We start from the raw sequence: 15758 nt of genomic DNA, 5'->3' as shown, positions 1-15758 counted from the left end.
GCACTAACCCGGAACCGGTTTGGGACTCGATTCCCATTGTGAGGCCAGACCTGGGGCGGGCTCTCAGCCAGAATGGCAATAACCTCCAGGCCAATGGACGAGCCGCATCAAACGAGCGGCAGCCGCGCTAGCCAATGGCTGCCGGCAGGGGGGCGGGCAAAGTCGGTGGGCGGGGAATCAACGAAGCATCTTTTTTCCTACCCCCACTTACGGGCGACCGGCGGAGGTGCCGCTGGGGTCGCAGGTGAGCGGTTCTGTCCCGGAGGAGGCGGTTAGGGTGGCGGTGGGTTCGCGGACGGTGGGTGCCCTCGCAGCGGGGAGGGTCCTGGCGAGGTCAGTGGCAGGTGCCCGTCCCCCGCGCTGCCGGCTTTGGCCCTGGCTCTGCGGCGTCGCGGGACTACGTCGCTGGGGAGAAGTACCAGTCGCGGCTACCGCCGGACCAGGGAGGGTGTGGAGGGCCCAGGCCGCCGAAAAAAGGCTGCGGAAGTTTCTGGGCACGCAGTTGGGACTCCAATTTAACATCCAGAGAGAGGAATCTCCTTCCAGGTTGCCCCATCTCCCACTAGGTTCAGCCGCTGCTCTGTGGCCGAGTCAGGTGCGCGCCCCCTGCTCCTGGGCGGCCTCCCGGGAATTCTGTCGGCCTCGATTCTTCCCAGGGGCCATTACAGGGCGGTCTCAAAGGAAGCGGCGGGGAGGGAGTCCGAGGTACTTTATTAATCTGATAACAGGCGAACCTTAAATAGACTAGTTATTTACCTAGCTCAAGTTTTAGAGAAGAGCATCCCATTTGGCAGGGAAGTGAATTTCCTCTAAGACTGGTGGCGTGGTGGGATGGGGGAAACTTTAAATAGATTAGGGTGCAGGTTGGGGGAAGTTTGTAGATTTGGTATGCTTTGTTTCTTGAACAGCCTAGTGAATTTACCTAACAATTATTTTGGACCCAGGATTCACTGCCTGATTATCCTCAGATCCTTTCCTTCTGTCTTATCACGCAGTTTTTAGGAACTTCATGCTCAAGGGTTAGTCCTTGAAAAAAATTGTCTAGTTATAGTATGTCATTGGTGGTACCTCATCTTAACAGGATTACGTAAGTGAACTACTTATCATACCTATTTCCAACCAGTAAAGAGTGATTCTGAGACAGGATTTCAAGGAAATGGCTGTTTTCTGTGATTGGACATGGAAGATCTATGGATTTTTAGAGGTTGCAACTACTGAATACCCTCCTGTAAAGACAAGGAAGACAACCGATATAAAAAGGAATAGTATTTGACATCTAAAATGGCATCTTTTCACACTTTTTGAGGTTAGTTATATCCGCAGCACCAAGAATATGTGCGTGCCATGTAGGACCTCAATAAATATTTGAGTAAATTTTTGGGTAATGGATAACAGAAAACCCAAGCTGTGTTATATGAGCACCAAAACGTGGGGGAAAAAAACAACGTTCCTGGAAACATAGCTTCTATCCTTGCAAGCATAGCTACCAAATTTCAACTTAAGGTGCATTGATTTTAGTACTTTCTTACGTTAATCAGAAAATGTCAAAAATTTTCACAGTTAAGCTGTGACTGACTGGAAATCCAAGATACATGCCAATATCAATTTCAGTGAGATTAAAAATGTGTATTAAAGTGCATTTTGTCAGTGAAATCCTTCATCAGTGTAGCATAGAACAGTTAGGGACAAAGGAATACCACTTTTGTAAGATAGAGGTATGGAGTTACAAATTGTTGAGAAGAAATAGGACATGCAAGTAACAACTGCTGCCAAAATTCTAAAAATATATTGATTCAGGCATAGTTTTAAAAGGCCTGTTATTTCTGCCATGTGCCAATAAGTTTACCACAATCCATTTACTAAATTGATCTCAGATTCTAAAAGCGGCAAAATCTGATGATGGATGTCTGCATAAATTAGGATTCTCTTGACAACTGCAATCAATGTTTATTATTATATACCTACATTTTATATATTATAGTGTGTCTGTTATTACAGTAAACATTGCCTCCATGTAAAACGTAACCTGCTTGAGTTTCAAAAATATGTGAACTTTCTGGGGGCCAGCCCAGAGGTGCAGCAGTTAAGTTGCACATTCCGCTTCGGTGGCCCGAGGTTTGTCCATTTGGATCCTGAGTGCCGACCTACACTCCCCTTGTCAAGCCATGCTGTGGCAGGCATCCCACATATAAGGTAGAGGATGATGGGCACAGATGTTAGCTCAGGGCCAGTCTTCCTCAGCCAGAAGAGGAGGATTGGCAGCAGATGTTAGCTCAGGGCTAATCCTCAAAAAAAAAAGTGAACTTTCACAGTTATATTTGTCTCTTGCAGTAAGTTTTTAAACAAAGTATAGGGTCTTACTAAATCAGCATTAAAGATTTGCTGAGATGTGGCCCCAACCTAGTTTTCCAGCTTTAATTCCTTGTGCTTCTCCCCTTTATTGCTGTCCCTCTTTAGTCTATTTGTTTTATAAGACCTGAATCAAATGCTTAGTTCGTCTCACAACCTTCCTTGATCCCATCAAAGATTTCTCCTTCTGAAAACTGAGGGTATTTTGTTAGTACTTCTCTTGTTGCACTTTTCATATATTCACATACCGTGTCCAGACACTGTACTGGGAAATGGATAATGGCTGATATTTGTTGAGGGCTTACTATGTCTTATGCATGTAAACTTCTTAATTGGATTATCTCATTTAATCTTCAAAACATCAGGAGTGTTATTCTATTCTTTTTCCTGTTTATAGATAAGGAAATAAGTTTAAAAAGTTAAGTAATTTGCTTAAGATCACAGAGCTAGTAAGTGGTGGAATTAACATACACGCCTAGGTAGTCTGTATTCACAGCTTGCAGTTTACAGTCTCCCTTAGGATTTTTTTCATGGAAATTTTTTATGCGTAACTGTTTTACTAGACAATAAATTATTTGATAGCAAGATTAATATGTTCATCTTTGATCCCTTATTGTTCCTCATGTAAAATAAGTCGTTATAATACAGCATGATAGTGGAACATGTGTGTAGCAAGGGTGTTACACTTAGATGAATGGGAACAGTGAAGGTGTCCAGGAACAGATGGTTACGTCTAGCGCTGTCGATGAGTAGTCATTGGCCAGACAAAAGAACAGAGACCATGGGAGTTGGGAAGATGCTAAAGGAGTACATCTATGATACTCTTAAGCCAGGGATCAAGAAAACTAGAAACTGTGCTGTCCAGTACAGTAGTCAATAGCAGTATATTGCTATTGAGGACTTGAAGTGTGGCTAGTCCAAATTGAGTTGTAAAGTGTAGTGTGAAATGCCCACTGGATTCTGAAGAAGCAGCACAAAAAAGCAGTGTAAAATACCTTAATTACTTTTTTATATTCTTTACATATTGAAATGATAATATTTTGATATATTAGGTTAAAATATATCTTAATTTTAACCTGTTTTTCCTTAGTTTTCTAATGTGGCTACTAGAGGATTTAAAATTATATATGTGACTCTCATTATATTTTTATTGGACAGGGCTGACCTAGAATTTAGAGGAATTTCAGAATGACTGGTACTGTCCGCTGGAGAGTGTGGTTTGGGAAAAGTAGGTTGGGGGTTAGAATTGGAGGTGACAGATAAGACTGGCAAAGGTAGATATGAAGATGTATAGGTAATGTTCAGATAGAGTTTGTAACAGGGAGAGAGAAAGAATGGAGAGAGTAAATTTACCTCCTAAGTCTGTGGAAAGCCCTTGAAAGGTTTTAGGCACTCACTACGTATTTGTTGAATGAAGCAGTGTGTCTTAATTACTTAATCTAATAATGAATGTTCCTGATGTATACTCCCAATTCAGTCCTAATTCTTTCTAATAAAGACATGGGTAGGGCTCTAAAGACTTTCTACTTATAAGAAAGTTTGATTTGAGAATCAAAGAGAGAGCATTCCATTTCTTCTTAAGTCTCAATTGACTTGTATTCCTTTGATGTGTTGCCAACAAGTAGGAGTGTGAGTTGGTCTTTACAACTAGGCATATTCTTCCAGCCAACATAATGTTCTGCTGGGCATATTTTTCCAAAAAGAGAACAGCTTTGTCTAGGTTGTAAGTCTTTGGTGGCAGATGAGGCCTTTTCCTGATGATCTCTGAAGGGAAATGTCTTAGCCACATTTGCACTCCACCTTGCTTCTCTGTACACATTTGAGCAAGTAAACTTTTAACACTGATTCTCTAGCAGGGTGCTTCTCAAGCCCGACTGCAAATGAGAATCGCCTGGAGAGGTTGTTTTTTTATAAACCTTGTTGAGGAATAATTCCCGAATATAATTGTATACATTTAAAGTTTACAACATTATGATTTGATATACGTAATACATTGTGGAATGGTTACCAAGATCAAGATAATTAACACATCCATCACCTCACATAGTTAGTTCTGTGTGTGTGGTAAGAATGCTGAAGATTACTGGAGAACTTTTTAAACTCCCAATGCCGGGCCCTCTTCCAAAGATTGTTCTAATTGGTCAGAGATAGGTATTTTTAAAAATTCTCTAGGTGATTTCAGTGTGCTGTAGACATGCACTAATATGTCTGTTGAGTTCTTGAAATGCAGCTAGTACAAAATGAGATATGCTGTAACTGTAAAATATATCTGGATTCAAAGACTTAGTGGAAAAAACAAGAATGGAAACTCCCTCATTAATAATTTTTATATTGATTATATACTGAAATGATAATATATTGAATATATAGGATTAAATAAAATATGCTAAAAATAATTCCACCTTTTTTTGTTCTGTTTCATTTTTGCTTTACTGTGCCTACTGGAAAATTTTAAGTTGCTTTTGTGGGTCATATATTTCTGTTGGACAGTGCTGCTCTAGTGTAGACCATCGCTACTCAAGATAGAGTCCGAGGACCAGCAGCAGCATCAGCATCATTTGGGAGTTTGTCAGAAATGTGGAATCACTGGCCCCACTCCAGGCCTACTGAATCAGAATCTCGTTTTAACAAGAATCCAGGTGATACATTTATACAGAGTTTGAGAGACACTGCTCTAGCAACATCTTCAGAATTTTTTTCAATTTCTTAATTTTTCTTCATCTCTTGTTGATTACTTTTCATTGTAGCGGCTGGTAACTTTTTACATTCATGATTCCCTCTTTGTCTCTTCCTTTGTCCTTTAGAATCATTCATATACATCTCATTTTTCTATTTTCACTTAAGTCTCTTGCACTTTTTTATAATTTGACATCTCAACATTTTCAACAGTCACTGTTTTTTAATTAATGTATGTGAATGGAATTAATATATATTCATGTAATTGTGTGTAATATGTGTTAAATACATGTATGCTATTTTAAACATATGATTTTCCAGAAAGAATCTCAAGAAATTATTAATATTAGTTACATTGGTGGTGGAGAGAGATTTTCACTTCATTTTGTACCTTTATTTAGCTTTTCTAACCACGTGTATTTTGCCTTTTTTTCAGATGAATAGAGATTTGTGGGTATTGGGTTTATGGGACTTTAAAAAAATGTATTTTTCCATAATTAAAATCTCTAGAAGTATATTTTTAACATAATGTTAATCACCTCAAAGTAAAATAAAATGCACGTGCTCTGGGCTAACAAATGGCTGTATGGCTGAAGACAGAGATGACTGCACACGGGGTCCCTAGAGCTGGGGGTTGGCGGCACACAGAGTGCGTGAACCTTTGTCGAGCATAGCATCTTCTGACTATAAATGTTCCTAAGTGGAAAATTGATCTTTTTTGAGTGTGTGAACACCCATAGACATACACACACATTTCCCTTCCAGTTTCGTTGGCTTGTATTAACTCTAGCATTTACACAGGAATAATGTTGTGCTAAGCCTTCTTCGTACTTTAATATGGCATTTATCGCGTATATCCCATTATGTGGCTGTAATATATTTTATTTATCCAATCCCTTATTCATGAATATTTATATTTTTACCATGGTTTTACCTTTAAAATATGATAGTGTTTCTACGTTCAAGAAGCTACTATTTAAATAGTCTGAAATATTCTATATCTTTAGAAACAAAAAGTCATCCTTAAGGTGTTGTAAATATTTAATTCTGTATGGAATTTGATGTAATTTTAGCTCTCTGTTCTATTTATAAGGACGTCTAACATGCTGATTCCATTTTTAGAATGTCTTTGATAACTTGCTCATCCTTGGTCCTTACTGCCTAAGTAGCAACATAGCTTGTTTACTTAAAATTTTTTTTGCAGAATTTTGTGTAACTTGTTAACTGTTAATGTTCTTTGTCATAGTTACTGGGTGGGTAGTTTACCTAAAGTCTTCTTTTAATCTCAAAAACTGCTTCTTGCTGATAGTGACTTGAGCTGCCTTTTTCTTTTAAACATATGCTTTGCCCATAGAAGTTTCAGTTTGCCGGCTTACCCACCTTGGGTTATTTTCTGTTTAATTTTCTACTCTTTTTCCCATCCTCCAATCACCTTCTTACTTTAAGTTGTATTTTTACCTGCTTGTATTTGTTAGGCACAGTGTTTGTACTGAACATACTGTCTTTGGAGCAGGTGGGCTGCCATCTCCCAGATCCTCAGAGTGGTGGAGCAGATGGTGGAGGAAGGAAAAAGCCAAACCTGAACTTTGACTTCACTAATTCTCTGAAGAGAGTGCTACAATGTAGCAACTAAGGAGAAGGATATTTGGGCTGGTTTAATGATGTATAAATCAGTTTGCTTCAATTCTTTTTTGTGTGGCTTATAAATATAGTACCTCATAAGTGTTCTTCAGTTGCCTTGAGAGGAAGTCAGAATACTTGCCCAGCTCATTTGATAACTTGAATTACCTAAGGAATGTTAGGCCCGAGTGTTAATCAAATGTGATCCTCTAAAATTACAAGTCTTCTAGAATGTTCACTAAACTGACTTGAGATCAAATGTTAAAACATTCCCCATTTCCTTAATTTTTATCTGGTAATATTTGAAATATGCAAAAAAATGTAGCTGTAAGTGTGCTAGTTAACCCATTCCCTGACCACTCAAAAAAAAAAAGAAGTTCTAGTATGCAACAGTTGTCCATTTCTGTGGTGTAAATACCGCCATCTTGGCCAGTTTCTAGCTCCCAACGTGCCATCTCTGAATATGGAGTTGGGAAGAGAGATGCACAGTTGACTTTTGCCAGCTCCCTCCAGCAGGCTCCAATACACCCCAATGTAGCATATATGTTATGAAGCATAAAAATAAAGACCGATGCACCTACCGCTTGACCTGAAAACTAGAACAATACCAATATTTGTGACCTTTCTGTTTCCTTTGTCAAAATTATGTAAAGATTTGCCTTTGTTGTAATAATATCAAACTTACTTAACTTTCTTAGTGTGTGCCAGGAACTATCTCAGTATTGTACTAAATCCTTTAATCCGTATGGTATGTCTGTGAAGTAACATTGTTTTCAAGTGAAATTGTACCTAGGGAGGTTAAGTAGCTAAGGCCACACAGGTAGGAAGTGGCAGAGCCAGGATTCTAACCCAGGCAGTGTGACTGCAGAATTTGTGCTCAAAATCACTACACACACTGCCTCTTTTGATGATGTTTTAATTTATGAATACGTTTGCTTATACTCTAGTGACAAGAGGATTATGTTTGGCTCTAAGGGCAGTGTTTGCCTAGAACCAGATCAGAAGTGCTGCCACTGATTATACATTCCACTTGAGTGGATTTCAGTTTTATTATCAACTGTCTCGAGAAATTTTGGAAGCCCACTTTAGGAATAGTTTGCTTGCCATCTTTTTTTGTTGTTGCATGCTGTACCCTTTTTGCGGGTATGTGAAATTGACAGTGATTTCTTGAGAGTTCATTTTCTTCTCTTTTGAATTTTTAGTTCTCTCTGACCTCCATTTCAGCAGCAAGTGACAGTTCAGTAGATGGTTATTCCACATGAATGATTAGAAACAAAAAGATGTAGTGATGGGCATGTTTTTGGTGATGTTGCTACATACATACAAAGTTAGTTGAACAAAGATTACTGGAAACTTGAAATGGAGAAATTGCATTAAAGTTTAGTGAAATGATAATAAAAAATACTTTTTTATTAGAGTTTCGAAATAAGGAATCTGCATCTACCTTTAAGTTTAAAGAGAAAAGGCTCAACCAATGATAGAAAAGATTTGTACATTTTATGATTAAATATAGTTAGCCTTACTCAATTGATGTATTTTTGCTTCAGTAGAAGATACTATTTGTATTTTCAATTACCAGAGAAATATTTTTCACACTAATAAAAATTTTAGACTGGCAGATATTAAAGTATTTAAGAGAAGAAACCATGGTAGAGTGAAATATAACTGGTTGAAGCTTTGAAGAGTTTTAGTGCCCATATGTAGACCCTTATCTAAACTTTCCACAGAGATGAGAGTCTGCTCTTTTTGAAAATCTTCTGCTAAAAGACATCTCAAAACTTACCTTAGCCAACACATTTCTAAGATTTAGGTATCACAAGCTGCTAATAAAGTGGAAGGACGTAAGGGAACCTGGATATAAGTTCTGTCATTTAACTAGCTGTGTAATGTGCAAATTATTTAACTTCTCTGAATCTTGTTTTATAAATAGAAATGCTGGTATCTCACATTCACTGCTGTGGTGGGGATTAAATGACAGAACATGGAACTGAATGGATCTTTGGTATTTTTTCTTCATATTGGCAGGAAATGTTTATGATCGTACAGTGAAAGAACTGAAAGGAACTTTAGCAATCTCATCCTACCTTCTCATTTTGTAAGGGTGGGAAAGTCAGCTCTAGCAGTGAAGCTGAAGTCAGAAAACATGGTTTATGAATATATCACTTGCTCTTTCTGAGCCTTTGTTCTCCATTACATACTTTAAAATCTTTTGCAAGGAAAAGCCTCACCCAACATCTTTTCCAGCTTCCTAGTGTGCCTTTCCATAATGCAAAGGCTAGATAACAGGAAAACTCCATTTTCCAGCTCCATTGTAACAAGGATTCGGATGTGCTTTTGATTTCGCCGGTCAGATGTACTTGTGTAGGACTTGAAATCAAGGTATGCAGGGGAGTGAGATGTGTGAAGCATTTGTTTTACTGCTGTGGGTCTAGCACAGTGGTTTTCGAACTTAGCATGCAATAGAATCATCTGGAGGGCTTATTGAAACATAGATTGCTAGGCCCCAACCTCCGAGTTCCTGATTCAGTTGGTCTGGGGTGGGGGCTGAAAAGTTACCTTTCTAACAAGTTTTGGGCACACCCTCTTTGATGCTATGACACTATGAGAGTCTTCTGGAAGTTGGAGAAACATTCTGGAGAACAGTAGATGGAGAAACCATCTAAAAGAAATGTTTACAAGAGGATCTTTCCTACTCAGAATTTATAGTAAGATTTTGCCACATGAGTATTTTAAATTTATTTCATGGAGACTCCAAGTACAGTTACTTGCCTATATCGTGGTCTTCAATTCTGCAGTTAAAATGGCCCAGGATATTACAAAGTACTGAGAAATTCTTCAAAGAAAGGCAAATAATTTAAAGTATTGATTAGAAACAAATATAATATGCAGCCTTGTTTCGTGTGCTGTGAGGCGCTTCTGTTTAAGGTCGTTGGTCTGAGGGAAGGGGAGGATGTGGTGAGCACTGAGGGACAGAATTACAGTGGCAAACCATGAAAGGTGCATTAGTCTTCGCAAGGTTTAGGGATTCTAAATTATTTTTTCTATTTTAATTGTTGATTTTAAAAATCAAATTAATTAGGTAGAGTGGCTGAGAAAAAATCCTTGCCACTTTTATGCTACTCTCTTAATTCCGTTGTATCCTTACAGTATTGTCAGTGTTTCAGGAAATTTTATTCCAAGCTTAGAATTTCTGTGTAGGTTTAATTTGAAAAGTGGTAAAATATAAGTTGTTTTTATTTCTTTGATCAGGTTACACTCTCTCAAATTTGTTTCTGAATTTTATTGATTTTGTAGCCCAGCAAAGGCTACAGTCAGTGTTCCTCTAACATTATTCTACAGAGATAAATTTTTTTTCTTTTTGACATCTCAAACCTAGTAGTCAATTTGGCAACTTGACTCATTCATTCATTCAAAAAGTGTTAATGGTATGTGACATGTGCCAGAAACTCTCCCAGGCCCTGGGGAGGTCATGGTGAGCAGAAACGTTGCTGCCCTCATGAAACTTCTAGTGAAATGGGGAAGAGACAGACTCTTAGCTGTATATTAGCACAAGTGTAACATTTAGACAAGGAAGAGTAATTTGGCTTGTCAAGAAAGGCTTCACTGAGAAACAAGATGTCTAATCTGGGAGTCGAAGGATGAGGAAGAATTAAGTAGGCCAAGGAGGGGAAACTGTACAAAAGCCCTGAACAGGGGAAGAGTTTGACGAGAATGGGAGACTGAAAGAGGCCAGTGTAATTGGAGAGGATGAACTGGGGAGAGCAGAGTGGGAAAAGGAGCGGGAGAAGTAGGGGGGAGTAGGTCAAGAGTGAATACTGGCAGTTAGTCAAGGACCCTTATAGCAGCTGGGTGAGAGAAGATGGTAGCTTGGACAATGGTGGTGCTGGCAGAGACAGAAATGTAGGCAGTTTTGAGCCATATTTAGAGGGTTTTGTTTTTTTTTTTAATTATGTTTTTTAAAATTATTCTTGGGCTGAAGTACAGTGCAGAAGTTGCAGGTTGGTTGATTTTGACTTCTTTCTCTTTAGGAATTATCCCGCCTGCCTGTGCTACTAGATGAATGGAAAACTCTGATTTAAACAAAGTGCCAACAAGGCATCACCCTTGATATCTGTACTTTGTGGCATTCCTCAAATTTTTTTCACATCTTCTTTTACTGTAAAAATTGCGTTTAAGTTAGAAAAATGAAGCAGTTGAAAAGGAAAAGGAAAAGCAATTTCAGTGTTCAAGAAACTCAGACCCTTTTGAAAGAAATTACAAAAAGGAAAGAAGTGATTTTTTCCAAGCAGCTCAATACAACAATTAACGTGATGAAACGAATGGCGTGGGAGGAGATTGCGCAGTGTGTGAATGCTGTAGGAGAAGGCGAGCAGAGGACGGGGACGGAAGTGAAAAGAAGGTACCTGGACTGGCGAGCACTTATGAAGAGAAAGAGGATGAAGGCGAACATTAAGCTGGTTGGGTCAGGGTTTCCCCTTCCCACGTCTGATTTAGATGACTCTCTCACTGAAGAGATAGATGAGAAGATTGGATTCCGAAGTGATGCAAATTTTGATTGGCAAAATGTGGCAGATTTCAGGGATCCAGGTGGATCCTTAACTGAGGTCAAAGTGGAAGAGGAAGAAAGAGATCCCCAGAGTCCTGAAGTAAGTATTAGCCTATGAACCCTCTTTTTATTTTTTCTGATGTGGGAGTTTATTCTAGTCCAGAAATGGTTAAGAAGTTCTCAGATTTTCAAGCTAACTTAAAAATAGTACATAGCAAAGTCATTCCATTTCTTTCCTCTTTATTTCATTAATTTCCTTCTTCTCAGCTAAGTATACTTCTTTCAATTATATATATTAGTGACATCAAGTAATTCATTGTACATATTTTTTAAAATTAAGAGTAAATGGTTTTGTGTGCTCAAACAATACAGAAAGCTTTTAGGAAATGTTTAGATAAATTAGTAACCATGAGGTGGAAATCAATACTGAGAGCCAGCCCTGATGGCCTAGTGGTTAAAGTTCGGTGCACTCCGCTTTGGCAGCCTGGCTTTGGTTCCCAGGTGTGGAACCGCACCACTTGTCTGTCAGTAGCCATGATATGTCAGTGGCTCACATAGATAGACGAACTAGAACAGTTTACAAATATACACAACTATGTATTGGGGCTTTGTGGGGGAAAATGGAAGAAAAAGGAGGAACACTGGCAACAGATGTTAGCTTAGGGCAAATCTTCCCCTGCAGAAAAAAAGAGAAAGAAAAGAAATACTGAAAATTACTTTTCTCTTTTCTTTAGTTTGAGATTGAGGAGGAAGAAGAAATGCTGTCCTCAGTCATACCAGATTCCAGAAGGGAAAATGAACTTCCTGATTTTCCCCACATTGATGAGTTTTTTACACTGAACTCAACACCCTCTAGGTCTGCATATGATGAGCCCCATTTGCTTGTAAACATAGAGAAACAGAAACTAGAGTTGGAAAAGCGGCGACTGGATATCGAGGCCGAAAGACTGCAGGTAGAAAAGGAACGCCTGCAGATCGAGAAGGAGAGGCTGCGGCATTTAGACCTGGAGCACGAGCGGCTTCAGCTGGAGAAGGAGCGGCTGCAGATTGAGAGGGAGAAGCTGAGGTTACAGATAGTCAGCTCAGAGAAACCGTCATTGGAAAACGAACTTGGTCAAGGAGAAAAGTCCATACTTCAGCCACAGGACATAGAAACAGAGAAGTTAAAACTTGAGAGAGAACGCTTGCAACTGGAAAAAGATAGGCTGCAGTTTCTGAAATTTGAATCGGAGAAGCTGCAGATTGAAAAGGAGCGCTTACAAGTGGAGAAAGAGAGACTTCGGATTCAGAAGGAAGGACACTTGCAGTGATTTCTCTAGGTCTCCATTTAGCAAATGGTGGTAAACCGTAGGTCTTTCTCTATATCAGGTAATTTAAAATTGGTTACAGGATTAGCTGTGGGTTTTTTTTCCCTGTTTAATGTCAGTGTTTTCAATAGGAAAAAGATAGTTGTATGTGGGTAACTGTGTGCTAGAGTAGTCTATGATATAAAAACTCTGTGCCCTAACATAAACACTATAGCCGAAACTATTGTACAGTTATGTAGTCTTGTATGATCTGTGCACTCAGAGTTTACTGTTACGTCTATGTAAAATTCTGGCTCAGGGGTTCTCAACTAGGGAGTGATTTTGGCCCCCAGAAAACATTTGGCAAGGTCTGGAGACATTTTCGGTTGTCAAAACTGGGAGGTGGGGTGGGTTGCTCCTAGCGTGTAGTAGGTAGAGGCCAGGGATGTCTCATGCTGCAGTGCACAGGACAGCCTCCTGCAAAAAGGAGTTAACCAACCCCAAATGTCAGTATTACTGAGGTTGAGAAGCCCTATCCTAGCCTGACTGTGCACCTCTATAGCTTGGTTTTATAGTTTCAGAGTATTAAAACCTCAGATATTTATGTGGGTAGTTACTTAAATGGCCAAAAACTTTAACTATGACTCATTACTGTGTAGTGTATTGAATATAGAAAGTGATGAAGATAATAGATATTTTATTCCCATGTTTCCATCTATAAATAACCTGAGATTCAGAAAATAATACACGAAACGTCAGAGATTGTCTAAAGTAGGTCACTGTGAAAAGCAGTTCATTCACCTAGCTGTCGCTTTAGAAGCAGCACACACACTTTTTAAGCTTTAGTTCCCTTTCTTTGAGTTCAGTGTCTTAGTTTAGATACAAAAATTGTCATTTCAACCATGTACTGAAATCTTAATTTAGTGGATGGTTGAAACTAGCAAAAATGCTACCAATATAAAAATGGTACCAGTAGTCCATGAGCTTGAACTCAAATGAGTGCTTATTTGATTTTTAAAATAGCAGCTATTTGGCAGTGGGGGTGGGGGGAGAATGATTGTAGCTGTGTGTTATGAATTAGAGAAGCACTATTGCACACTATCTGACCTAATCTGTAGAACAATTCTTGAGAGTAGATGTATTATTATTCCTTAATCTAAGGCTCGGAGAAGTCATGAAATGAGTAAATGGCGGATCTCATCTGTCGTGGTGTATTTTGTCTTTGCCTCTCCCTGAGGAAGAAAGTTTGTATCTTCGGTCCCTTTGGTATTTATGCTGAGACCAAGGGCTTGCTTAACCTGCCTTCAGTCCCCTGAAGGTGCTGTTTCCACAATCCAGGTGACACTCAAGGTGAGAATCCCTGCACGAGATCACTTTGTATTTTCTGATTGCCAGGGCTCATATGTAGCTTTAACACCTCTTCTGTTGACAGATAACTACCTTGATTCTGCATTTGTTCCTTGTTAATTTAAGAATGTCTTGAAACTATATGTGATATTTGAGAATGAGTATACAAGGAAAAAGTACACTTCTGCTTAGTCCCCTTGACTTTGAAATAGTGTTATTTTTCTATAGCTGAAATAAATGCTTCTACCGTAGAAATAAAATTTGCCTATACTAACTGTCTGAAAGCTTATCATTTCAAGTAATGCTCAGTGCTATGAGGGTTGAGGTTATCAAGCCTGGAAGGGAGCCTTGTGGTGAGAGAGGGCAGGGGGCCTAACATTTGTATTAGGCATTGTGCTATGTGCTTTTCATACATTATTTTATTTGCTCCTCAAAACAGCCCTTAAGCCAAGTCACATTATTCCTATTTGTATAAGAAAGGAAACTGTGCCTCACTGGTTTAAATAACTAAATACCTGAAAAATTATATACCAAAGTAACCCAAGATTTTAGCATAAGAGCTCTAAGAAGGAGTAGTGAAAGTTTGTAGATGTAGTGACAAGTGTTATAGCTTGTTATAGCTTTGCCACTTACTGCTTGTGAGTCATTTAATTTGCCCTTTGATTTGATTTCCTCCTTTGTAAAATGGGCAATGATACCAGTGATTCTATGTTTCATAGCTCTTTTTTCTTTTAGTAAAATGGTATGTAAACTATAGAATGCTGCTTAAATGCAAGCTTTAAGATCAGTAGATTTTAATGTCTTAGACGTAATCATGAAGATAGCCAATATTATTTTTGGATGGAGCACTCCTGGGTTCCTAAAAATAAAAGACTTAAAAAAAAAAGCAGCAGCAACAGCTTAATATCTTCTAGGGCTTTGGTTGAAGAGCCTTGTAACCCTGCCCTAAGGAGAGATGGATTGGGTTGGTTCACTCGAGTAGAAAGTTTCATTGCTGAATTTCTGAAGTGGTAGGCACACTTGGAGTGAGTCATCTGGGTTAGGTATCACTGTGTAAGAAACCACTCTAAAACTCGGTGGCTCATGTTGCTCATGATTTTAGAGGAAATTAGGCATAGTTCATTTGGGTGATCTGATCTTGGGTGAGTTCTCATGGGCAGCGGTAGGTTGGCTAGGTAGTTCAGCTTCTAGGGGAGTTAACTGGATATTGGTTGGGGGACCTCAGCTCTTCTCATGGTGTTTGATCCTCTAACAGGCTAGCTTGGTCTTGTTTTAATGGGGATGGTGGGAGTTGAAGAGATAGAGCAGAGATGCTCAAGGTGTCTTGTGACCAAGGCTCAGAACTGGCGCTTCACTTCGGCTGTACCATATTGGCCAAAACAAATCAGAGGGCCAGCCCAGAGTCAAGAGGTGGGAAATAAAGTCCACGTCTTGATAGGAAGAGCTCGTATCATGAAGTTGTTCTGCACAAGATGGGGATACAAAGAGGGATGAGGAATTGTGGCTATTTTGCTATCAGTCTGCTACACCCCCATTCTGGTGTGCCTGGGATACTCCTGATGACACCAGCGGTCTTGGGTAGCCTATCTAGTTTAGCATTTGTCCTACACAAAAGTACTCTGATGTGGACATTAAATGATATGGTCATGCTGGTCATAAAGAACACCTTCCCATCCCTTTTTTAAGGATGCTGATTTAGAAAAAGGAAGGGGCCATAAATTTGCAGAAAAAGAAAGTGTTCTCTCAGGCTTTTTCTTGTAAATTAAACACTTTAGTCTTTGTGATTGAAGAGAATTCTTGCTTCACTTCTTTCATTTTCTACCTAATTTGTCCATTCTATATTCGTTGCTTCTCTTCTCTTTTCACTTTTCTTCCTCTTCATACTTTGTCCCTTCTGTCCTGAATGTAAAAGCAGATGATAGTGCTTCCAGAAT

At 39.1% G+C, this 15758-nt stretch overlaps 1 protein-coding gene across 6 annotated transcripts; it reads left to right on the top strand.

Annotated features, from left to right (window-relative positions):
- The first annotated feature begins 10 nt into the window (after nucleotides 1–10).
- MSANTD4 (Myb/SANT DNA binding domain containing 4 with coiled-coils) lies at nucleotides 11–14098 on the top strand. 6 transcript variants are annotated; one of them, XM_070272741.1, is made up of 5 exons: nucleotides 241–298; nucleotides 1124–1306; nucleotides 4840–4988; nucleotides 10674–11291; nucleotides 11926–14098. In XM_070272741.1, exons 4-5 carry the CDS (start codon nucleotides 10830–10832, stop codon nucleotides 12499–12501), a joined length of 1038 nt encoding a protein of 345 aa, XP_070128842.1. In that variant the 5' UTR covers nucleotides 241–298; nucleotides 1124–1306; nucleotides 4840–4988; nucleotides 10674–10829; the 3' UTR covers nucleotides 12502–14098. The 6 variants fall into 6 exon arrangements, with proteins under 6 accessions (XP_001916534.1, XP_005611598.1, XP_070128842.1 ...); XM_005611541.4 differs by lacking the exon at nucleotides 1124–1306 and having other exon boundaries at nucleotides 53–244; XM_070272743.1 differs by lacking the exon at nucleotides 4840–4988.
- Nucleotides 14099–15758: the final 1660 nt, after the last annotated feature.

Source organism: Equus caballus, chromosome 7 (assembly GCF_041296265.1).
Source record: "Equus caballus isolate H_3958 breed thoroughbred chromosome 7, TB-T2T, whole genome shotgun sequence".
NCBI classification, from domain to species: Eukaryota; Metazoa; Chordata; class Mammalia; order Perissodactyla; family Equidae; genus Equus; species Equus caballus.
The sequence above is the reverse complement of the archived record's forward strand: the minus strand, read 5'-3'. Positions and strand labels throughout refer to the sequence as shown.

Bases quoted from the DNA above. Each gene is read 5' to 3' on its own strand.
- MSANTD4 (XM_001916499.6), top strand. From the start codon at position 10,830: ATGAAGCAGTTGAAAAGGAAAAGGAAAAGCAATTTCAGTGTTCAAGAA. The intron at 11,292-11,925 runs GTAAGTATTAGC...TCTTTTCTTTAG, and splicing joins GAGATCCCCAGAGTCCTGAA to TTTGAGATTGAGGAGGAAGA.